The sequence below is a fragment of the Mastigoproctus giganteus genome, chromosome 10 (genome assembly GCF_048544385.1).
Source record: "Mastigoproctus giganteus isolate SK-2022 chromosome 10, ASM4854438v1, whole genome shotgun sequence".
Taxonomy (NCBI): Eukaryota; Metazoa; Arthropoda; class Arachnida; order Uropygi; family Thelyphonidae; genus Mastigoproctus; species Mastigoproctus giganteus.
Window position 1 is genome coordinate 200154705 of NC_143584.1, and position 24606 is coordinate 200179310.

General features: G+C 39.1%; 1 protein-coding gene across 2 annotated transcripts in view; it reads left to right on the forward strand.

Moving 5' to 3' along the window:
- The first annotated feature begins 242 nt into the window (after positions 1–242).
- LOC150079771 (thiol S-methyltransferase TMT1A-like) overlaps positions 243–24606 on the forward strand; it is a 41949-nt gene continuing 17585 nt past the window's right edge. Inside the window, exon 1 of one of the 2 annotated variants that reach the window (XM_090383774.1) lies at positions 243–912. In XM_090383774.1, coding sequence (XP_090239900.1) covers positions 883–912 — 30 coding nt within the window. In that variant the 5' untranslated portion in view covers positions 243–882. Of the gene's footprint in view, positions 913–19504; positions 20306–24606 lie in introns of those variants that run through there. The other variant, XM_090383773.1, reaches the window with a different exon arrangement.

Below are 24606 nucleotides of genomic sequence, written 5' to 3' on the forward strand. Positions count from 1 at the left end.
ATCCATACAAAATGCCATCCCAAGGAGGATTTTGATTGAGAGTCTGCACATCAATTCCCCAGAAGAGAGATTTTTTTTTTTTTTTTTTTTCATTGTGAAAGTATTTCCATCGTATTTGAACCCATTTAACCCGTGTGCGCATCAGTGATGAAACTGCGCATGCTCAAAAGTGGAGATTTTGCGCAGCTCGTGATAAATTATTTTCGGTACTCGTCGACAATGGCGTATCATTGCCGTAAGTATTTATCGGTCGATGACTCGTAACTGTCGGGGCGTTCTTTTATTTCGGGTTGTTTATATTTTTTACGTGGCGCGCCTACGAGCGCGGTTCACGCGTTCTGTGACGTCACAACGCAATGCGAAATCTCTTTTGGTCGGCCGCGCGAGCATCATGGTGATAGAGGCCGTCTTCTACACCGCTTTTAGTTGCGCGTTGTGGCTCTTGAACCTGACCCTTCTCCTGCCCTTGTTCGTGGTGTTGAACTGCAGCGAGACCCTGAACGAGCGCTGGTTCGCCTTCATCTACTGCAAGGTTCTGACCCAGTGCCGAAGTCTGATCACGGCTCAGAAGAAGGAGCTGTTTCGTCTTTTTGACTTTGAGGAGTATGCCCGCGCTAAAGGAGCACCCCTCAGGGTGCTGGAGATCGTGTCGGCGATGGCGGGAATATGAAGTTCATGCCGGAAAACACGTACTTCATCGCCGTCGACTCGAACCGCCTGTTCGAAAAGCACTTTCGCGCGAATGTGAAGCGGTACCCGAAGATCGTGGTGGACCAAGTGGTCATTGGGATGGCGGAGAAGATGAGTGAGGTGAAGGACGACAGTGGGACGTAGTTCTATCCACCCACGTGCTCCTGCTCAGTCACAGACGTTGCCAAGGTGATGGCAGAAATCAAAAGGGTTTTGATCACGGTGAGTTTTCTCTCTCTCTCTCTCTCTCTCTAGTTTAATCTCTATCGCTGTCGCTCCCTCCATTTATTCTCTTTCTATCTTTCCTGATTTGCTTTCTCTTTCTATCTCTCTCTCTAAATTTATTCAATCTATCTCTCTATTGACTGTTGTCTTTCTCTCTTGATTTGCTCTTTTGCTCTCTCTCTCGCTTTTTCTCTCTTCCCACCTTTCTTGATTTCCTTTTTCTTTCCCTCTCTCTCTCTCTCTCTCTCTCGATTTTTATCTTTCGAGATTTTCGTTCTCTCATAGTTTCTGTTTTTGCCCTGTTGATTTTTCTTGATTTCTCTTTCACTGTTTCTCTCTCTCTTGATTTTATCTTTCGAGATTTCTATTCTCTATTCTTTCTCTTTTCTTTCTATTGATTTTTCATTTTCGAATTCTCTTCTCTCCCTCTCTTCAGTTTATCTTTCTCTCTCCCTGTCTTTCCCTTGATCTCTCTATTTCTCTCTTTAATTTTTTCTGTCTTCACTTTTGATTTTTCTTTATTTATTTTTATTTTCTCTTGATTGCTTTTTTATTTTTATTTTCTCTTGATTTCTTTTTTTATTTTTATTTTTCGTATTTGATTTCTCATTCTCTCTCTGTATCTATCTGTCTTTTGATTCTCTCTCTCTCTCTCTCTCTCTCTCTCTCTCTCTCTCTCTCTCTATATATATATATATATATATATCTGTCTTTTGATTTTCTCTCTCTCTCTCTCTCTCTCTCTCTCGTGATTTTCTCTGTTTCTCTCTCTCCCTTTCTCTTGATATTCTCTGTTTCTCTCTCTCTCTTGATATTCTCTGTTTTTTTTCTCTCTCTCTTTCTCTTGATTTTCTCTGTCTCTCTTTCTCTTGATTTTTTCTGTCTCTCTTTCTCTTGATTTTCTGTCTCTTTTGATATTCTCCGGGTTTTTTCTCTCTCTCTTTCTCTTGATTTTCTCTCTCTCTCTCTTGATATTCTCTCTCTCTCTCTCTCTCTCTCTCTCTCTCATTTGATTCTCTTGATTTCTCATTTCTCTCTCTCTTTCTCTTGATTTTCTCTGTTTCCCTCTCTCTCATTTGATTCTCTTGATTTCTCATTTCCCTCTCTCCTTCTCTTGATTTTCTCTGTTTCCCTCTCCTCTCTCTCTTTCTCTTGATTTTCTCTCTCTCTCTTGATATTCTGTTTCTCTCTCTCTCTTGATATTCTCTGTTTTTTTCTCTCTCTCTCTTTCTCTTGATTTTCTCTCTCTCTCTTGATATTCTCTGTTTTTTTTCTCTCTCTCTCTTTCTCTTGATTTTCTCTGTCTCTCTTTCTCTTGATTTTCTCTCTCTCTCTTGATATTCTCTGTTTTTTTTTCTCTCTCTCTCTTTCTCTTGATTTTCTCTCTCTCTCTTGATATTCTGTTTCTCTCTCTCTCTCTTGATATTCTGTTTCTCTCTCTCTCTCTCTTTCTCTTGATTTTCTCTGTCTCTCTTTCTCTTGATTTTCTCTCTCTCTCTTGATATTCTCTGTTTTTTTTCTCTCTCTCTCTTTCTCTTGATTTTCTCTCTCTCTCTTGATATTCTGTTTCTCTCTCTCTCTCTTGATATTCTCTGTTTTTTTTCTCTCTCTCTCTTTCTCTTGCTTTTCTCTCTCTCTCTCTCTCTCTCTCTCTCTCTCTTTCTCTCTCTCCCATTTGATTCTCTTGATTTCTCATTTCTCTCTCTCCTTCTCTTGATTTTCTCTGTTTCCCTCTCTCTCTCTCTTAATTATCTCTGTCTGTCTCTCTCTCTCTCTCTCTCTCTCTCTCTCTCTCTCTCTCTCTCTCTTGATTCTCTCTGTTTCTATCTCTCTCTCTCTTGATTTTCTCTGTTTCTGTCTCCCTCTCTCCTCTCTCTCTCTCTCTCTCATATATCTTTCCATATCTTTTTAATATCTTTCTCTGTTCATGTGCATCCATTTACTACAGTGTTTCTCAAAGTTACAATAATCGTGTTATCCAGTGGCGTAGCCAGGATTTTTCGTCACCAAGTACAATCACAAAAAAAAAAAAAAAACAGATTTGTGCGTGAGGAGGTACACTGTTCCTGCTGAGCCCACCCTGGCTACGCCACTGACTGCTGTCATCCCTTTTCAGAGTTTAGCGGAGTACCACTTCGCGGAAAAGATAATTTCGGGTTGATTTTAATAATACTATTCTGTCTCTCTCTCTCAAATGCGGTACAATATATGATACGCATTTATTAATAATAATAAAAGTTATAATTAAAAGATGGAAGTAATAATAAAAATCAACGCAACAAACATTCTGACAGGACAGCGTACATAAAAATGGTTCATCCGAAATAAAGTAGGCGTGTCAGCTGGTGAAGAAAACATTTTTAACACAATTTTCGTTTTGAAATTGAAATTGCTATTAAAACGTATCAATTTTAATCAACTGTTTTGTGCAGCTAAAAAAGCTACGATAAAGTAAAATAAAAAAATCTGCCTTAGACCCTTTGAAACCCTTAGCCATAATTATGAGAGCTTCTTTGAACTCAAGGGATGTCCCCATGGATTGGAAATGTAGATGTGTAAATGTGTCCCCAATTCACAAGGGGGGATCAAAGGGTGACACAAATAATTACAGACCTGTTAAGTCTTGTCTGACCAATCTGATTGGGTACTATGATGTGCTTACAAGGGAACTGGATGCAAAAAAATTATTTTGATATCATATACAGTACTTGGATTTTATTGCACATGGAAGACTTCTGTACAAATTGGAGAGGTGTGGCATTAAGGGTAAGTTACTACAATGGATAAAGGGATGATTGAGTGGGAGACAACAGAGAGTAGTAATCAATGGACACTGCTCTTCGTGGACTAATGTTATTAGTGGAGTCTCACAGGGTTCGGTGATGGGCCCATTGTTGTTTTCTATATTTATTAATGATATTGATGAAGGTATATCAGGTTTAATGTTCAAGTTTGCAGACGATACGAAGGTTGGTAGAGTTGTTAATGACACTAATGACAATACTCTACTGCCCAGAGTGACGTATCAACTCTGTGGTACTACACTGACAGTGGTAGAGAACGGAAAGGACCTGGGGGTAATTGTGCAGTCAGATAGGAAGTTTTCTGAGCAATGCAGACAGGCTGCCAGAGTAAGTCATGAGGTCTTGTCAATGATATACAGGAATTTTGCGAGCAAGGATAAGGAGGTGGTTATCCCCTTGTATAAGGCAATGGTCAGGCTACACCTTGAGTACTGTATACAGGCCTCATTTTAGGAAGGGTGTAGAACTGCTGGAACGAGAACAGATAAGGGCAACGAGATTGGTAAAAGGAACAAGGGGCTGCTCCTACCAAGGTAAGCTTAAGTTCTGCAAATTGCAGTGTCTGGAGACTAGGCACCCGGAAGGTGATCTGATTGAGGTGTATAAGGCCTTAAATGGTTTGAGCATGCTCAATGCCAATGGGAATCTTTCTCTTGCCCAGATTAATCGCCTTAGGTGACATAAATTCGAATTGAGGAAAGACAATTGTAGAATAGATGAGCAGAAATTTTCCTTTAGCCAGTGGGTTGCTGTAACAAACTTCCATCTGTTGTTGTGGAAGTTCACAGCTTAAATAAATTCAAGACAGAACAATTTGATAAACACTGCATTACTGTACTTGAGGGTAAATTTATTTACTTAGGTATTTTACAGTAAAATTAATATTTTAATGCAATGTCTCAAACTGTACGAGTATAGCTGGGAATTCAAAAAACTTGAATGACACGTTATCCTGAAATCTGGTTTAACATTCAATATATTTCTATAACCGGTTTTGAATAAATTCAAATACGAAAAACCTGCGAGAGAACCTTGTTCCAGCTATCAACGACTTGGTGGCTGAAAGAAAACTTCCTACAATCTACTCTAAACCTCAACCCCTGTAATTTGAATTTATGACTCCTAGTTCTGACACTTACAAGTGGTAACTTTGTCGATATTCATGACTGTCGGGCTTTAAAAAGGATCACGCGATTATCTTTATATTTTCTAAGAACTTCCCTCTATTTTATTTATTTATTTATTCATTTTTTTCATGGACCTTACCGGGTCGCGGACTGGACTTTGGGAAAAGTGTTCTAAATAATTTACAAATTCGTCCAACAATATCTCAGAGATGAAACTCCACGATCATTTGAGATCCACCAATTTGAGCATTTCCCAACAGCTTAGTATGACTCTTGAATTTTTATGCACCACAGCCGAGTGGTCAAAGTACAGTACAGAGTTCCTCTCGGTTAATCTTCTCTCTTTCTCTCTCGCTTTTGAATTTTCTCTCTTCATGCCATCAACCTTCCACACATCGATTTCACAACTCCTTCCTCAATTTGAATTTGCGCCTCGTCATGTGTGTAGCCTGATCAAGAGGAAGAATCCCATTCCTTAGCAAATATCTCGCCAGATACCACTTGAAAAAAGAAGAAGGCCGATAGGCTTATCTTATCATTTGAAAGAGCACTTGTTATTACCTATTATATCCGCCATTTTCTTTGATAAAACTGATAAAACAGAAAGTAAAAAGTGTCTCATAAATCTGCTCATTTCTAATAGTTAAATTCACTGTCAGTATAAAAATCCAGATGTAGTTGATCCTGAATAGCTGGTAGCCGTTCTTAAGGATTTCCTTTTTGTAGAGCTTGTCCTCACACAACTTATCTGGGTTGGTACCCAATTTATTAAAGATCTGGAGGCAATTGGCCCGAAACAACTCCCTCAGAGAATCGATGTTTGCAAGCGTAAGCTGCAGAGGGAGGCAGGAGTCGGGATGTTCTCCTCTTGCCTTCTTTGGGCCAGAGCTTAATGGGGATATAGCTGGATTATCAATTCGGCACGTGATAAGTCGTGCTAGCGTGAGGGCATTCCTTGTTGTGATGAGAAGTCTCCAGGGAGTGGTGCCTAGATGAGTTTCGTGGATTTATCTGGAGATAGTAAAAGAGTGTCCCACCACCTTTTCATCCATCTGAGCAACCAATATTCCAGACCTAGGTACTTGTTTAGGTGGGAGGCAGGAGCAGATAGATGTTGTTGATGCTACACTGGCAAAAAAAAAAAAAAAAAAAAAAATTCAAATTATATGGTTCCCTCCTTGCACAGGTAAGTATCCAGTTAACTTTCAATTTATTCAACCTGTCAGCCTCAACTACCTGCGAGAGAACCTTGTTCCAGCTATCAACGACTTGGTGGCTGAAAGAAAACTTCCTACAATCTACTCTAAACCTCAACCCCTGTAATTTGAATTTATGACTCCTAGTTCTGGAATTCTTTATAACAGTGAGAATTCCACCTTCATTCATTTTACTGGTCCCTCTCAGAGCCTTGTACACCTCAAGCAGGCCAACTCTGAGATCCCTGGTTGCCAAACTCTATAGCTCACATAATCGAAGTCTTCCTTCATATGGTCATCCTTCTGCTGATCTCACCATTCGAGTTGTCTCTTTGGACCTTTTCAAGAAGCTCGATGTCTTTTTTTTCAGATGAGGTCTCGATACTTGAATACAGTATTTCAAATATGGTCTTTCAATTGATTTATACAGTAGGATTATGACCTCCCTATCTCCACAGGATAGCATTCAATAAATCATCGACAGGGCACCACGGACTTTCCTGGCTGCCTGTTTATACTGTTCAGAAAACTTCATATCTGCCCGTATTGCAACTCCCAGATCCCTTTCCTCCTCCACTGTTTTTAATTCAACCCCACCAAGTGTATAATTTATCTGGGGGTTACTGTTCCCCAAGTGTAAGACCTTGCATTTAGCAGCATTAAAACAGAGCTGCCACTGCTCTGACCATCTTTGAAGTCTCTTCAAGTCATCTTGAAGGAGCGCTGCTTGGCACTGATCAATATCGACCTTGCCATTGTTTATGTGATCTGCAAATTTCACATCACGCCTTCTATCCCTTCGTCGATATCATTTATGAAAATGAGAAAGAACTGTGGTCCAAGAACCGATCCTTGAGGGACACTACTCCTGACGTTACACCAATCTGAAGAATATTCATTAATCACCTTGTGCTCTGCAGTCACCCAGCAATCCATCTTACAATCTTATCAGTAAATAATCGGTATGTAGTTACCAACTAGTATAAATATCACTGTATCTAGAAGATAGAGTGAAAATTTATACAAAATGTGACACGCTTAATGAAAGAGAGTAAAAAAGTAATTTCGTAAATACACATAGGGCTAAATTTACAATCGATTTCATGTTTCTTTATTACCAGAATAAAACGAAAGAGGGACAGTGGTTAGTGTGATATATGTTGTTATTAGTTAAGAAATAAAACTGAATATCGGTAAATCAGTTTTTCAGAAAGGCTTTTCAGTTGTTCGGTCTATGTATACGAGCAACGTATACTGACCTGAATGACTTTAAACGGTCTCGTGGTGAGGTTTCGTGGAGCTGACAGTCAACATAAGAAAAATTCTGTTCATGGTGGACGAGATCATAGGACAATTGATTGATGTTGGCCACAGCAAAATACACCACAGATGTTGTCTAGGTTCTGAAGCGCCAACATAGCGTGAGTTTCGAATAATTCACTTGCAGGTTGCTGCTGACAGATTTACTCTTTGGAAAGGATTAGAGATGACGTTAAATCAACTTTAAGTCATCAAGTGTCAAGAATCTCGATTAGTAACCAACAGGCAGAGGCGGGATTGCAGTCATGTGGATTCTAACGTCTTCCATTCACCACATCTCACATCTCGTGCCTCTGTAAAAGAGGTAGAGGTAGTAGGAATTAAGAACGCTGATGAGTCGTCTTCGGTGATGAATCATGCTTCTGTTTGGTTAACTGCTGGTGAAAGAGTGTTCCTGTCTGAAATCAAGAAAGTCATGCAAATTGAATACGGGGAATCATGATATGAAGTGATATCTCTTATGACAGCGGGTAAATCCCTGATTTTTATTGACGATAATCTCACAGACAGACATTGCTTTGAAACTGTACTTAGACTTGTCTTTTTGCAATTTCTCTAAGAGGACACTGATCGATCACATATCGCTATTATTGTCAGAAACCCCTAAAGTGATAACATCGTAATTTATAAGTAACCAATATATACGAATTATAGATGAAAGGTATTTTCTCTACAATGTCGATATGTTTCCCACACCGACTAGATCTTCTGATTCGTCTCCTATTGATCATGTCTGGAACATGATGGGACGAAAAATTACAGTCATATTTCAACTAGCTCAAATCACAATGGTTTTAGGGGAAGGGTTAACTAAGGTAGAAAGAGGCATTTCCTTAAAAGGATATTAGACAACTTTTTTAATCAATGCCAAGACTCATAAGAGTTTGGCATTAGCATTAGAAGTGGCAAAGCATGCAAGAAAGCAAACAGCATCAGCAAAAAAAAAAAAAAAAAAAGATGGCGTCAGTAAGGGTATGCGTATGGTTTTAGACGAATAGCGTAATAAACTATATTATTAATTTAGCGTGGTATATGAGTGGTATTAAATATAGCAATACCCCAGGTCTTTTTCATTTTCCACTACCCTGAGTGTAGTACCACACAGTTGGTACGTTACTCTGGAGTTATTGCTACCCATATGCAGTACTTTTCATTCATCAATGTTAAACTTCAATTGGCGTTTCTCAGACCATCTGCCTAACTTTTCTAGATCATGTTGCAGTAGGATGCTGTCATTACTGTCATTAACCCCTTTCCAACCTTTGTATCATCTGCAAACCTGGACATTAAGCCTGACATATCTTCATCAATATTATTGATAAATATAGACAACAACAATTGGCCGAACACCGGGAGACTCCATTAATAACATTAGTCAACGAAGGGCAACCATTGATTATCATCCACTGTCTTTGGTCTTCTCCTACTCAACCATCCCCTTAACCATAGCAGCAACTCCCCCTTAATGCCACACTGCTCAAATTTGTACAACAGTCCTTTAAGTGAACAGCATCAAAAGCTTCCATGAAATCCAAGTACTATGATAACAAAATTATTTTTTTGCATCCAGTTCGCTTGTGACCACATCGTAGTATTCAATAAGATTGGTCAAATAAAATTAACCCTTAACAAACCCATGTGTCTGAAGTATAATTGCGGCTGGTCTAGATGATCCTCCATTACTTATTTCACCAGTGACTCCAATATTTTCCCTGGAACAGAAATTAAACTAGCAGGTCTGTTATTACTCGTGTCACCATTTGATCCACCTTTTTGAATTAGGCATCTCCGGTCCGCGGAGACCTCCCCTGAATCCAAGGATGATCTCATAATTGTGGCTAAGGGTTTGCCTACTTCCCTCGCTGCCTCCCTTAATAAAACTGGATAGATCCCATTCACCCCAGGTGCCTTTGTTATGTTAACTTCGACAATTTCTATTCTACTTTCCTCTCAGTTATTACAAAATCATTTAATTTATCAAAAAATGCTAAACGTCCGGCACCCCTTCCCTAAATAATTCCTCATGTGTAAATGTAGATGCAAAATATTCATTCAGTTTGTCAGCAACTTGAGCAGAATCATCAACAGTCAAACCATCAATATTGAGCGGACCGATTTCATTCATCCCCTTCCTTCTAGTGTTTGCATAAATGAAAAAGACTTTGTTGTTTTTCTTTGCATCCTTCTCTAAAGACTTTTCGTAGTCTGCCTTCGCTTGCCTAACCTCCTTTTTGACTGATTACAAAATAGTTTATATCTGCCATAGGTTTCTGTGTCGCCCGATAATTTATATGCGTCCCACGCACTTTCTTTTCTGCCACGAGTTTCATCAGTTCATATGCCATCCATTTAGACCTATACCTTGAAGAGTATTTCTTAGTTGGTATGAAAAACCTAGTAGCTTCCCAGATTAATTCCTTGAATGCTTCCCATTTAGAATTTGCTGATGGTAACATCAACAGTTGTTCCCACTATATAGACTTTTAAAAACTGTCTGAGACCACTAGAGTCATCTTATAATCTTTAATGTAAACAACAATAAAACGAAATGTTATCCTGCAGTGCTTTAAAAACCCCGAAATTTATTCTAAAAATGAGATAAAATAAAGGCCATCCTGGGAAAATAATAACACTAAAGGTAAAATATAATGATACAAGTTGACCAAACTGGGCGTACCGGTATGTATTGTTTTGAGCATTGCTTAGCAATGATGATTTAATTTGGTAATACTATAAATGTTTTTGAAAAATCAACTATATTCAAAGATGTTTGAGAAAGCGTGTTATAAATGTTCAGAGTTAGTACTACGAGTTTGCATTTGTACACACGTGTATATATAATTATAATTCATTAAAAAATTATGCCTCGCACTAATGAAAGCTTACTAGACATGCAAGTTAGTGGATGGAATCAAGTCAACCGAAGTTGATTACACGGCATGTTTTATTTACATCTCATATTGCTAATTCCATCACAACGAGTTGCCTGTTCGTTATACTTGAATAAGTAACACTTCCGCAATATAGAAGACTATTGTTACTTATTCTCAGCGGATACTACCATCCCAGACGGCCGTCTCAAAGCTATCTGGCCTTTCTTCGGTGGGTGGGATGGTAGTATAACGACTGATCATCATCATCAGCTATTTTTTGCAATGGCCATACATTTACTGCCCACAAACTCTTGAATTTCATCTGTCCATCTCCATTATTGTCTTCCAGGTTTTCTTTTAGCTCCTCTTGGGTCATCATTCTACTCTTCCGTTTGACACGAGTTCAGTTCCTATTTAGATCTCGTCCTCCACTGTTGTCGATCTCTTGAATCTTGCATCATTTGTTGATAACTCTGAAAGCCTGTGTTTTCCTTTAGGCATTGGAGCCATTCTCTTTTGGGTCTTCCTGGTGGTCTCTTATCTCCAATTCTTCCTGTCAGTACTGCATTTGGCAGCCTGTGTTGTTTCATCCGGTTCACATGTCCAAACCACTGAAGTTGTTTTTTTGAAGATCTGCTCTATTATTCTGCGTTCAAAATTCAGATCTCTCCTTACTTGTTCATTAGTTTTATGTTCTCTCCAATTTGTTTTATTGATTTTCCTTAGACACCTCATTTCAAATGACATTATTTTTTGCCTTTCTTTCTTATTTATTCTCCATTTCTCTCTGATCCATAAGTTACCGTGGGTGATGACAGTTTCATATAGTTTAATTTTTAGACTATTTGAGATTTTATTGCTCTTCCATGTTTTTGAGTTTGTTCATGTTTGTCCATCCGATGTTCAGTCTGTGATTCATTTGGTCAACATTACTTAGGTTTCCGGTTATTAGAGAGCCCAGGTATACAAATTTTTGCATTTGTTCTATTTGTTGATTTTGGATGTTTATGTTTATGTCTTCTATGTTTTTTCCTATTTGCATTACTTTGGTTTTATTTATATTAATATGATTTCCATAATTGTTGCTTGCTTTATCGATGTTTGTTAATATTTCTTTTAGTTGTTCTTTGGTTTCTGTTAAAATCACAAAATCATCTGCATATTTTATGTGGTATATATTTTTTCCATTTATTATTGTGCCTCTTTTTTCTTCAGTTGATTTCATTAGTTCTTCTAGGTTGATATTAAATAGATATGGAGATAATTGGCATCCCTGCATGGCTCTTTTCTCTATTTCAAATTTATCTGTTTTAAGGTTGTTGAATTTTACTATTGTTCTTGTATTTTTGTAAAAATTGTTTACAAACATTATTTCTTGATCAAGTGGGGTTTTTTGTAGTTGCTTCATTAAATTTTCTCTGTTTACAGAGTCAATTGCCTGCTTGAAATCGATGAAGCTCAGATAAAGAGGTTTCTTCTTATTCCAATATTTTTTTGCAATGATGTTTAGTGCGAATATTTGGTCTATTGTTGATCTGCCTTTTCTAAATCGTGCTTGTTCTTCCCCTATTGTTTCTTCATATGTTTTAAGTATCCTATTTTTAAGATCCTGATGAATATTTTATATATATGGTTTAAAAGGGTAATGGGTCTATAATTCTGACAATTTTCTTTATCTCCTTTTTTGTGTATAGGTACTATTATTCCACTTTTCCAGTCTTCTGGTATATCACCTGCAAATAAAATTAGATTAAACGATTGTGCGAGGTGTTTAAACATTGCATTGCCTCCGAATTTCCATAGTTCTGCTTGGATACCATCATTTTGGGTGCCTTGTCATTCTTCATTTGGCTAATTGCTTTCTGAACTTCTTCTTTTGTTATCGAGGGTGCTTTATCTCTTCTATTATCTAAGGCAACAGCGTTTTTTCCTTCCCCTTTGAACAGGGTTTGGTAAATATTCTTTCCACATTTTTAGTCGCGAAGAGGCAAATAAACGCATTGCTTTGCTTTGTCTTCCAACCATTTTCTTTTAGCAGTTTTACATAGGTTGTCTGTTTTTTTTTTTTTTTTAGGGTTTTATATTTTTTCCTTTTTTCTTGACTATTTTCTTTGTTTAGGAGGTTTTTCATTTGTCTTTTTTCCGTTCATACATCTAAAATTTCTGCTGTAATCCAAGGATTATTTGGTTTTGGTTTTGTGCCCAAGGTTTCTAAGGCTGCATCTTTAGTCATTTGTTTAGTTTTCTCCCATATATTTTCTACAGATGATGAGTGTAGTGTTTTCCCATAAATTTCCTTTATTTTTTCTTCTTCAAATCGTGATATATTTAATGTTGCTCTATTGTTCTTTGGCTTTGTATTTTAAATTTCCATTTAATTGTTTCTGTTAGCAGTTCATGATCGGTGTCAAAATCTGTACTTCTAAGAGTTTTAACATTTTGAATGGATGATTTCCAGTTGTTATTTATTAAAATGTAGTCAATGCAGTTTTTTTGTATTTCCATCTGGTGATGTCCATGTATACTTATGTTGAGATCTGTGGTAGAACTGTGTGTTGGTGATGAATAGTTTATTTTCTTTGCAGAAATTCAAGAGTTCTTCTCCTCCCTCATTTCTATTTCCTGTCCCTAATATGTCGTTGAAGTCTGTCGAAAAGCCTTCAACTTTTGAGTTAAAGTCTCCCATTATTATTAAAATATATTTTTTGTTTGTGTTATCTATGGTTTCTTGTAGGTCTGAATAGAAGGCAGCTGTTTCTGTATCATCATGTGAGGGGTTTGGAGCATATACCTAGATTATTTTATGATGATTCCTTTTTCTTTTCCTTTTATTCTTAAACTTATCATTCTTGAGCTGTGTGGGTGAATTTCTATTATTGAATTTAACAAATATTTCTTTACTATGAAAGCGACTCCTTCTCTATGTATGTTGCCTTCTCTCCCTGAGTAAAATTTTCTTCCTTCTGTCATATCAAGTGTTCCTTCTTCTGTCCAATGTGTCTCTGACGTTCCTACGATATCCCATTTGATCCTTTTCAATTCTTCTTCTACCAATTTTATTTTCCCTGGCTTGTAAAGCGATCTTACATTCAACGTTGAGAGATACATTTTAGTTTTGGCTGACCATATTGCTTTCTTCACAGCTGTTCTCCTTGGTATAAGAGAATCCGCGTCGGTTACCCGGGGCGCAGTAACATGAATGTTTATCTTACAATGACTGAGATCCATAGGGTTTAAGGCAGATAATTCAGCCAATTTGCTATTCCTCTGCTGCATAGTCCACAATTTAGATGGATCCAGTATCTTGGAAGAGTGACAGACTTCCACTGTTGCTGAAGATAGATCCTCCATCTTCACCTGTAACCCAGGCAGGGGCCCATCCCAGGTACTGTCGGCCGGAGCCAGCGGAGCCCGGGTTTTTTTTTATATGAGGTATGCTCCTCCCCCCCCCCTCCTCCTTTCTCATCCGAGCTTGGGACCGGCAATGGCGGAGTTCCTCTTGGGTACCATTCTGTTATTTTCTTATTCCATCTGTCATCATGTCCTCGAGCTATGTGTCCTGCCCAAGTCCATTTCAGTTCTTTAGTTTTGATAACAACGTCTTTTACTTGAGTTTGTTGTCTAATTCATGTGTATAATATAACAACTGGTATTGTGGAGTTATTATTATTATTATTATTAAAATCAGTTTATTTCCCAAGAAACCTTGGATCACCCCGGGACGGCTCTGTGCCAGAAGGGTGTGAATATTTACAGACTAAGGTGCGAGGAACACAAGGTACAATAAACAAGAGAACATGCGTGCTCGACCCGAGACTTTTACAGGATTAAATATACAATAATATACAAAATATATGATTGCATGGAGACAAAAAGTCTTTGTCATATACAAATAGGCAAATTAAAAAAAAAAACACAAGTCAGTCATGTCCAGGAGCAGGTGAGTATTATAGATTCATTATCTGGTAGCAGTTCTTGAAGATTTCCTTCCTGTAGGGCTTGTCTTCACAGAACCTATCAGGGTGGGTCCTAAATTTATTGAAGATCCGAAGACAATTGGCTGGAAACATGTTCCTCAGGGAATCAATGCTTGACAGCGTAAGACGCAGAGGGAGACAGGAGTCGGGGTACTCCCCTCTTGCCCTCCTCGGGCCAGGGATTAATGTGGATACAGATGAACATCAATTCGCCTCGTTATAAGCCGTGCCAGCTTGAGGACATTTTTTGTCGTGATGACATGTCTCCAGGGAGTGGTGCCCAGATTTGCTTGTAGGATAGATCGGGAGATAGTAAGGGGTGGCCTACCACCCTGTTCATCCATCTAAGCAACCAGCACTCTAAACTGAGATACTTCTGAAGGTATGAGGCAAGGCAGATGACCAAATTTCTGAAGCATAGAGAGGAATCGGCGTAATACACCTCAGGATAAAACAAACAAGCAGCGCTGGTTCAGCCTCACATTTCAGCCTCACTTTGTGAGGCTGAAATGTGAGCCCAGCATCCCAGGTGAGGCCAAGATCAGTATGAGAGGTCACCTTTTGCACCGGTTCCCCACTAACAAAGATTTTGATATCATTTTTGACTTTCTTCTTGGTTATCGTCAGTTGCGCTGATTTGGAAGGGCTCAGATGCAGCCCAATTGCGGCAAGATAACTTTCCAAGCTCAATATCTGCCTAGAAGTTTGTTGGTTGATATCATGAATCTGATGATTATGATCTGAGCTCACGTAGAACTTCAGATGGTCAGCATAAGAGACAAAGTTCGGATTCTGAGCAAGGAAAGGCTTCAAAACTGCTGCAAACAGGATAACTGACAGTACTCTTCCTTGCGGGATGCCTCTTGAGATGTCAATAGTTACTTGAAAGTCATTATGGATCACAGACATGTGTCTAGGAAGTAAAGTAGACTTCAAAATTTGAAGTAAGGTATCTGCCAGACCGAAGTAGTGTTTCAGAATGGTAAAAAGAGCTGGGAGGTGTATTTTGTCATAAGCCAATTTTATGTCGAGGAATATGATATCAATCTGTGATTTGTTGTTAAGGGTGCGCTGAGTTCTGAAGAGGGTATCAAGAAGATTGGTAGTTGTGGATCTCCTTTGTAGAACGGTATGCAGAGGTACTCGGTACTCGGTGTGCAAAGCAATGCTGGGTAATTGTTGGCTGAATTATTTTTTCAAAAATTTTGAGTTAAGAGCAACTGATGGAGATTGGTCGCAGGTCTTTAGGAGATTTGGGTTACTTGATCTTTGGAACGGGCTTAACATGGTAAGTTTTCCAAATTGAAGGAACTATTCCAGATTGCAGAATTTGTCTGAAAAGGTGAAGGAGAAGGTCGACTATATATGGGCTGCAAATTTTGATAATAAAGAGTGGGAAACCATTCGGACCTACAGTGGCCTTGTTGGGTAGTTTATTCATGACATCAATTAGGGTCTCTCTAGTTACTTCTATTTCAGACAAGTGTGCCCTAGGTAACCAGTCCTCCTGCGAGAGAGAGGAATCAGAGTCAAGAAAATCTGCCTGCAGTAAGCTGAACTGTGCCCATTCCTGGACAAGCTTTTTGTCAATGGCTAGATGATGATGATGCGAAAGGATCCTTCTACCACTCTTCAACTTATTGAGAACAGCTTGGTTAAGGACCTGCCTTTTCTTTTTCAAGAAGCAAGCTCTTTCTTTCTTAAAGATGGAACGGTCTGAGGGAAGTTTAGTTTTCTGCCATTTCCGGTAGGCCTTCTGCTTCTTGATGAAAGCCATCTTATTTTTCTTATTAAAACCCCGATTCGACTTGTTACCAATCCTAGTGATTCTGGCTGCACCGTATAGTGCAATTAACTTCAATTGTTCGGACAAGAGCATAACGGCATCCTCCAATGGCTCAGAATAGAGACGTCCCCAGTCAAACCCAATCAAGCATTGGAGAATGATCTCTGGCTTCAGATCAGATATTTGGTAGAGAAGGCTATCCTAGGCCTTCTCTACAAAATTGCTCTGTAAGGATAGTTTACATGCAATTGGCAAGTGATCAGATTGGAATCGAAAGTTGCTAGGTAGGAGTTTGATATCTTGCAAGTTGTGGAAGATTAGGTCCAGCGCTTGACACGCTCTAATTGGTTGCGTCACTAACCGTGTAAGGTTAAAGGCCCGAAGAGTGGCCTCAAGGGCATTCCCATGCCTGGGCAGTGGCAAGTTAAAATCACCTGCTACAACAGTTGGAATTTTAGGCACTAAGTTGGTTGCTAATCACGTAAGCAGCTCAGCTCTAGAGTCTTCATTGTGGTCTGCAAGAAGGTAAACCAGGCAGCATTGGATTTGAAGAAGAGGACTCCTCAGCGTCAGGGAGATTGCCTCAAAGTTGTTTGACTGGCTCACTTGTGTCCTTATTAGCTGGAATCGATTGTTGAACAGGATTTCAACACCTCCGCCGCGCCTGTTAATCCTGTGATTCCCAACGTGTTTGTAAGGGGTGTTAAAATGGGTAAGATCAAGCTGTCTATCCGCCGTTAACCATGTTTCTGTAAGGCAGATGACATCAAACTCATTAAGCAATAGAAGAGTCTGGAGACAATGAAGCTTGTTTTTTAGGCTGAGTACATTCTGCATAAACCAAAGAATCTCTCCTTCGTGTGAACCTGGTAGCAAGTCATCCTTTTTGGGTTACTTGCGCAAAGGTGGCAGGTCCATTTTCTTCTCCGTTGTTTGTTCAACCTTTTAACTTTAGGTGGCTGGCAATCACGACAGAAGATTCTACGACACGTAGCACAAAGTAATGCCGGAGCCTCGGGTTTGAACCCACATTCGGCACAGGACTTTTGCTGAACGCCCGTTCTATCCTTCATTGCATACAGCTGAATTATAAGCGAAGGATCTGAGTTGGAAAAGGGGGCGGATGGCACGTCGAGAAAGGCAGTAATCGGGTAGGTGAAAAGGCAGGGAGCAACAAAGTCTTGCTGCAATTGGGCAGCTTACTAACTTGAAGTGTATGCTAAATTCCGGAGAGGCACAAATTAAGTAAGTTTTGAAAGAGCACCTGGGCCATCTGAGACCTGTTGATGAGTGGGTCCAGCAAAAGCGGTCATCTTATCGAATACTTGATTGCCAGACAGAAGTAGACAAAAATAGTCAGAATTAGTTTGCTAAGTTCCTTCTAACTCGCTGTCAACATGCAATCTCTTAAGCTAAACAGATGCATAAGTAGGTCAGAGTTATAAAAGTCGTACCTTACAAGCAGTCAACTGCCGGAAAACGTCCACCGCAGAGGTACTGCTTGACCTTGTGATATAGTCGGAAGCGGACAGTGGTTAGCCAGCAGAGTAGGCCAACAGAAGTGAAGTTTGAATTCAGGCCTCGGAGACAAGCAACGCTGGCAAATGTGAATATATGGATAGAAACAGACCATGCAAAAATCATAATTACCTAAAATGTTAGGGTAATAATCTTCTACAGGATGCACAGTATTACCACTAGGCAGGTCACTATGCAAAAAAAAACTATTGTAACTCGCGAAATAAATACATGAACTTGAGGAGCACAAGATTAGACAATCTTCATAGCTACGCGCACGCGCGCACGCACACTCTCGGAGTTAATTACACAACTGGGTTGTCAGTCGTTATACCACCGGATATCTACCGCTCCACTGATGAAGGGCTAAATAGCCCTGAAACTGCCGTCTGGGTGGTGGTATCCACTGAGAATAAGTAACAATAGTCTTCTCCGATAGATAAGCGTTACTTATTCGAAGTAGTACAATATTTACAATATGTGATTTAAAAAATAAAAACGATGCCATGTAGTTAACTTCGGTTGGCTTACTATGTACAGACTTGATGCAATGCACTAACTTGCATGTCTTATGTATATATACTCAAAGGACAGAATTAGTGAGGTACCTGGTTCCTGGGCAACGCGACGCTTTCGCCCCTGTCTAGTGGACGAACCCACCTCTTGGCAAGTATATAGGTACACTGCATTCACGTAGACGTAATTCGATGTCAGTATGGTAAACGTCGTGAGCTAACTGACTTTGAAAGAGGGATGATAGTGGGTGCCCGACGCATGGGTTAGGGTTACTCTATTGCATTTCACAGGTGGTGCAGAAATTGCAGTGTCCCCGTTCGACAGTATCAAGAGTGTATCAGGAACACGCCATTTCCTGAATAACGTCTCATCGTGGACAGCGCTGTGCGCGGAGAAAGGTGGTGGATGAACGTGGCCGTCGACGTATGTCTCGCATTGTTTCGTCCAACCGGAGAGCGACGATGACACAAATCACCGCCGACTTCAACGAAAGAGGATGCGTTTTTAGTTATTTCGAGCTGACAGGAGGGTGCGTATCTGGCGGAAACCGCTCGAAGATGTGCACCCGCTATGTCAACAAGGAACTGTTGAGGAAGGTCAGTAATGGTCTTGGGCGCATTCAGCTGGCACACGTTCGGACCTCTGGTACGTCTAGACGCATCTCTGAACGGTCCAGGTTACGTGTCCATCCTTGTAGACCATTCACATCCGTTCATGGTCATCGTGCACCCACAGAGCAATAGCCTCTTCCAGCAGGACAATGCGCCGCTACACAGTTCAATGGTGACTAGAACATGGTTCGAAGATCATTCCCCAGATTTTAACACCATGAAATGGCCTTCCGGTTCACCGAACAAAATCCCTGTGGAGCATCTTTGGGATGCTGTGGAAAGGTCAATTCCAGCTTTTTATCCTCCCACCAGGAATGCGATGGAATTATGGACAGTGGTGCAGCAAGCATGGATGGAAATACCTGTGGGACACTTTCGTGAACTAGTGGACTCAATGCTTCTCCGTCTGACTGACCTTATCTGGGCGAAAGGTGGGCCTACCCGTAGGTATCCCATGATTTCTGTCCACTCAGTGTATATATATTATTATTATTATTTTTTTTTTTTTGTGAAAACCCCAAACAGAAGAGGTATTATACTAAGTACTATAGTTGAAGGTTGAGAAGATGAAAGAAGATACTTGTTAACATAGACGGATTTCTGTACCGATATTATGATATAATATTATTATATTGTATTATGATAATATTATGTTATGATATCATTATATTATGATATATATTCTAAATATATTATGTAATGATATTCATTATTATAATGAATATCATTACATAATATTTATAATATTTATTTATATAATAAATAAATATTTAATATTTATATTATTATTAAATATTTACCTTCATATATGCCATCCTATTATGCGCCATCTATAAATAAATGCATGCAGGAAGCCAGGCCAGTTGTCTTTTGTGATGCGCTGAAAGCATATTAGCGAAACAGAGCATTCGAGATCCCGAACCAATCACTGGATGACATAATCGGCGAGGGCTTACGATACGGAAATAACATTTTCAAGGTCAGTGATTCCATGGATGACATTTAATCAAGATTTATAGAAACGTCACCTATATCTCACCCTCCTTCCCTTCCTCTCCGAGTGACGTCATCTGTAACAAAATTTCTCTCTTTTGGCTTTTGATATTGTGATGTTTGCTTAGAGGCGCTCGCATCGCTGTAATAATGGAAGCCGTACTGTACACAGCTCTGTCTTGCTTCTTGTGGTTTTGTAACGTGACCATCTTACTTCCGTTCTTCTTATTGCTTAATTACAGCAAAAGTATTAACGAAAAATGGTTTGCTTTTATATTTTCCAAACTATGCGGGCCTCGCTTTAAAAGTTTGATAAAGCCTTTAAGAAAAGAACTGTTTCGAATCGCAGGCCTCGATACGCTCTTAAGTACCAAGGGCAGGTCACCGACTGTATTGGAAATCGGTATAGGTACCGGTGGTAATCTAGAGTACTATCCGGAGAACACACGTCTGATTGCCCTCGATTGTAACCCCTCTTTTGAGGATTATTTCCGTACGGAATTGAAGAAATATACTAATGTCAACCTGGAGAAGGTGGTGATCGGCATGGCGGAGGATATGTCGGAGATTTCTAGCGGCAGTGTAGAGGTTGTTGTTTCGACCCACGTCCTCTGCTCAGTTAAGGACGTTACCAATGTGATTGGGGAGGTGAAACGGGTTCTAGCACCGGTAAGTTGAATCCAGTTCTTTTACCTCAATGTTACCTAAAAGAGCTTAAAAGTAATAAAAATAATTTCGTAGTGGATATGTATTATACCATTACATAGATGTCAGCTAAGTCGCAATTAAAATTAAAAACAAAATAATAATAAAAATTAATAATAATAAATAAATTGGCCGCTTCCACTAACCATAAAAGATTTAACACTTGTTAAAGTTGAGGAAAACAAGATATAGTAGTAGAAGCACGTAATGCAAGCTTATGTAGCATCAGCCAAAAAAAAAAAAAATCATTTCACACATCCATTCCCTCTAAACGTCTATCCAGTTCCTCTGTGGATTTATTTAAGCTGTCAACTTCCACAATGACAGATGGAAGTTTGTTCCGGCAATCAACTACCCGCTGGCTAAAGGCAAATTTCCACACATCTATTTTACAACTGTCTTTCCTCAATTTGAATTTATGCCCCCTCCCCAGGTTCGTAATCTGAGCAAGAAGAAGAATCCCATCAACATTGAGCCTGCTCAACCCATTCAATACACCTCAATCAGATCACCTCGCAGGTGCCTAGTCTCCAGATGCTGCAATTTTCAGAACTTAAGCCTTTCTTGGTAAGCCCATCCCTTCGTTCCCCTCACCAATCTTGTTGCCCTTTTCTGTATCTGTCCTAAAATGAGGCCTTAAAAGCTATCCTTTAAAATAAGGTTCCAAAATAAATTTCCATTTAATAAGTAGCGCTTTTAATAAATTATCTAATGAATTAAATAAAATTAACTTAAATTTTAATTTTCAAATCATTTTATAAAAATAATTTTAAATAATAGTTTTTTCTGAATATTTTTTGGATTTTTTTTTTTTTTATTCTTGAATTTGTTCATTTTCGCTGTGTATGTCTCTATTGTAAATATTTCTGTGGATAGTGACCCTCTACATCAAAAATGAATTCCTATAAAGAACGCTGGTTATTAATAGAAGTTTTTTTATTTTTTAATTTTTAGAGTTTGCATTTGTGGAATTCAAATGAATTTTGGACTGCGCACCCATCATATTAGTATTAAATATTTTATTTCGGTAGCATGTCCCATTAAAGATCTGTGTCTTGACTGTCATAATGAAAGTGGGCCCCGGGGCAAAGTTCAAAATCGCAGATCGGTTAGGACTATTCTCTGTTATTTAATAGTTTGAGATAACATTATGGACTTTGGATAATAAAGAAATAGATATGATCTTTATTGTAAGGAGTACAAGTACACGCAGCTACCATGACTTTTCAAAACCTTTCAACCCACCATGATCACCCACATACTTCCGTGTACACGAAACAGGCTGCAACGTTACTTCAAATTCCCCTCCTTCAGTAAATCTTCATAACTAACTTATGAAAAGAAAGGAGAGAAACCAGAAAATCATCATAGGCACAAATTAGTACTTAAATAACTTTAAACTTCAATAAAGCTAAGCTCTCGTGGGTAGCACAGTTGGTAGAATCGCGATTCTCACCATATATCTGGGTGGAATATATCTAAGTTTCAATCCCATCGATGACGAGAGGAATTTGGTGAGGTCTCAGGTGAGGAGGATAGACTGGTTTTTTCTCCCGGAAACTGGAGTTTTTCGCCCAGCAAACAGAAAATCAACCACAGAATACACTCAATTTATAGAAAATATACACGGAGCAACATGGCCTTAGTTGCCGATGTCCTAAAAACCCAACGACAATGAGGCAAAGTAGTTTAACTGGATGAAAAACAAGATTCTTATCCAAGCTATAATTATGTCAGGCCATAACACCTGTTCCTGAACAATCCGAAACAGGTATTAGTGAAACCAATTCCCAAGGACACCAACGCCAAAGACTGTAAAGATTTTTTTTCCCAATATCAGTAGGATGTGCCACCTTAAAAATATTTGAAAAACTAATCCACAAGCAAATTATTGTTTGGGCATCGGCCAACACATTATAAAGTCATTAATTGGAGATTATTCAAGTTTCAGCAGACGGTGAACGCAAGAAAGCCAATTAGATGTCATTTTCCTGGAGAAAAGTCGGCCTCTGATAAGGTTTCAATCACGATTCTACTTTTAATCCTTCAGAAGCAGCACTAAAATATAACTTCCTGAATGTATCCAAGCCGTAGTGGCGTAACTAGGGTTGATGGCGCCCAGGGCAAATAAAGAAATGCAAAATTGTTTTGGAAAATGCAAAAATTCCAATTTTTGCATTTTTTTTTTTAACCACGATAGGCTGCACAATGGCACCCTACAAATTTGGCGCCCAGGGCACCTGCCTCACCTGCCTCATCCTAGTTACTCCAATAATCCAAGGCTGTGTTACTACACCTGAGACTTATGAATAAGTGACCCGTTTAAAGGAATGTTCTATTCTTAGTATCTTTAATACACATCGAAATGTATTTGAATATCTTGAACTTCTCATTAGTTTCTTAATGCTAAAGAAATGGGTATGTTCTGCCTGCTTCGAATTGCATCCTTAATAAACATATATAATCTGTTCTAAGACAGATTGTCTTGGCGCATTATGGCCTTAGCTGCCAATGCGCCATTAAAAACCAAACCAAACCAAACCAAAATCTAAGACAGAGCGAGTTCGTTTAACATCCTTCAAAAGAACTGTCAGAAACTGGTTTCTGCTTACAATACTGTACGTTGGTTCAAGTTTCTCTTCTCAGTATTCCCTGTGACGCTATGAGTCACTGGAGCTAGCTGACCTTCACGAACGTTAGATGGTCTTCGCAATATCTGTATAGGTAAGACGTAGACTCGCCTTGCATCATGCATCTTCACTTCCTTGGGATGTAGTGTTGGATTTAAGCTAAAAGTTCCAGAATTTGGGAGCTTTAACTATATAAACATCCTAGTCCAACTTTACGCAGGAAGAATGGATCACCTGTTCCTAGAGGACAGATCTACCCGGTAGCAAAGTAGTTACAATCACTGTTCTCCCCACTGTTCTCGCATCATGTCTTCAATGATGCGAGGAAATTTTATGTGGTTTTTCACTCCGTGGATGAGTTCGTTGGTCTCGGAGTGTGCAGCACGGTTTCTTTCCAGAGATTCGTGTTTTCTTACAACGAAACGCAGATCGACCAGAGACCGTGCATGTTATGTGCTTATGGACATAACACGCACGGCCATATGTTTTGTTTTTATTTTAATGAAACTCCCAAACACGAAAGTCTTAGAACCTATAGTGCTTTGCACTCCGCATGGGTTGAAGGTTGAGAATATGATAGAAGATACTTGTTGACGTTAGACTTGGATTTCTGTAGATTGTAATTGTTGGGAAATACGTGTTACGAGAGGTTGTTTCAGAAAACAAGTTGAAGGATTAAATGAAGACGCAGAAAAGTTGGTTCTGTGAGTTTGAAGTTGGACAGTAAAAGGAACTGACTGGCTGCGGCACGTGTTCAGCCTAGATGGAAGAGAGAGCGGGAATTATAGAAGCCAATACAGAAGAACAATGCCCATGGAAGTATCAATAGAAAAGGTATGTAGCAGAAACAACATGTATGCGACAGGGTGGAGAGACTTTGTAAGAGATGGGCTATTAATTAACTTAACTGTCCTCTTTTGAATGGAGTCTAGAAGCCTGAGGGAGGTTATGGGAGAACCGCTCCAGATGTGGGAACAATGTTCCATGGTAGAGCGGATTTGAGGTTTGTAGAGGGTGTGTAGTTGTTTAGAAGAAAAGTAACATCGAGATGAAAGAGAAAACCCAGATTTTTAAATGCAGAGGGAGCAATATTTGTGATGTGTTTGTGCCAAGAGAGATTAGAAGCAAGCAAGTTAATCCCTAATAGAGATATGTCATCTTGTCTAGAAATCTGAGTGTCGTCGAAGATAAGAATAGGAGCAGAGGACTCGTTTTTGTGAGATGTAAGACAGGACTGAGTTTTAGAAGGATTGAAATCAACTAAGTTGTTTTTGCCCCACTGGAGAAATACCTGAAGGTCAGCATTTAAGGAATTGGCAGTGGATATTCGAGAAGTTGAAGCTGATTGAGCAGGACAAGGTTTCTCAAAAAAAGTGGAATGTAATGCGCTATCATCTTTCGATAGGATTTTCGGCCAATGGAAGAAGGTGATTAATATACAAGAGGAAAAGAGTGGGGGAAGGAAGTTGGGAAAATGAATGAAGATACTTGTTGACATTAGACTTGAATTTCTGTAGATTGTAATTTTCAGGAAATACGTGTGAAGGAAGTAGTTCAATGGTGGCTCTAACATCATTTTTTTTTCTTTTTTCCTAGAGGACAACGTAACTGGTTGGATCGTATTTATTTATTTAT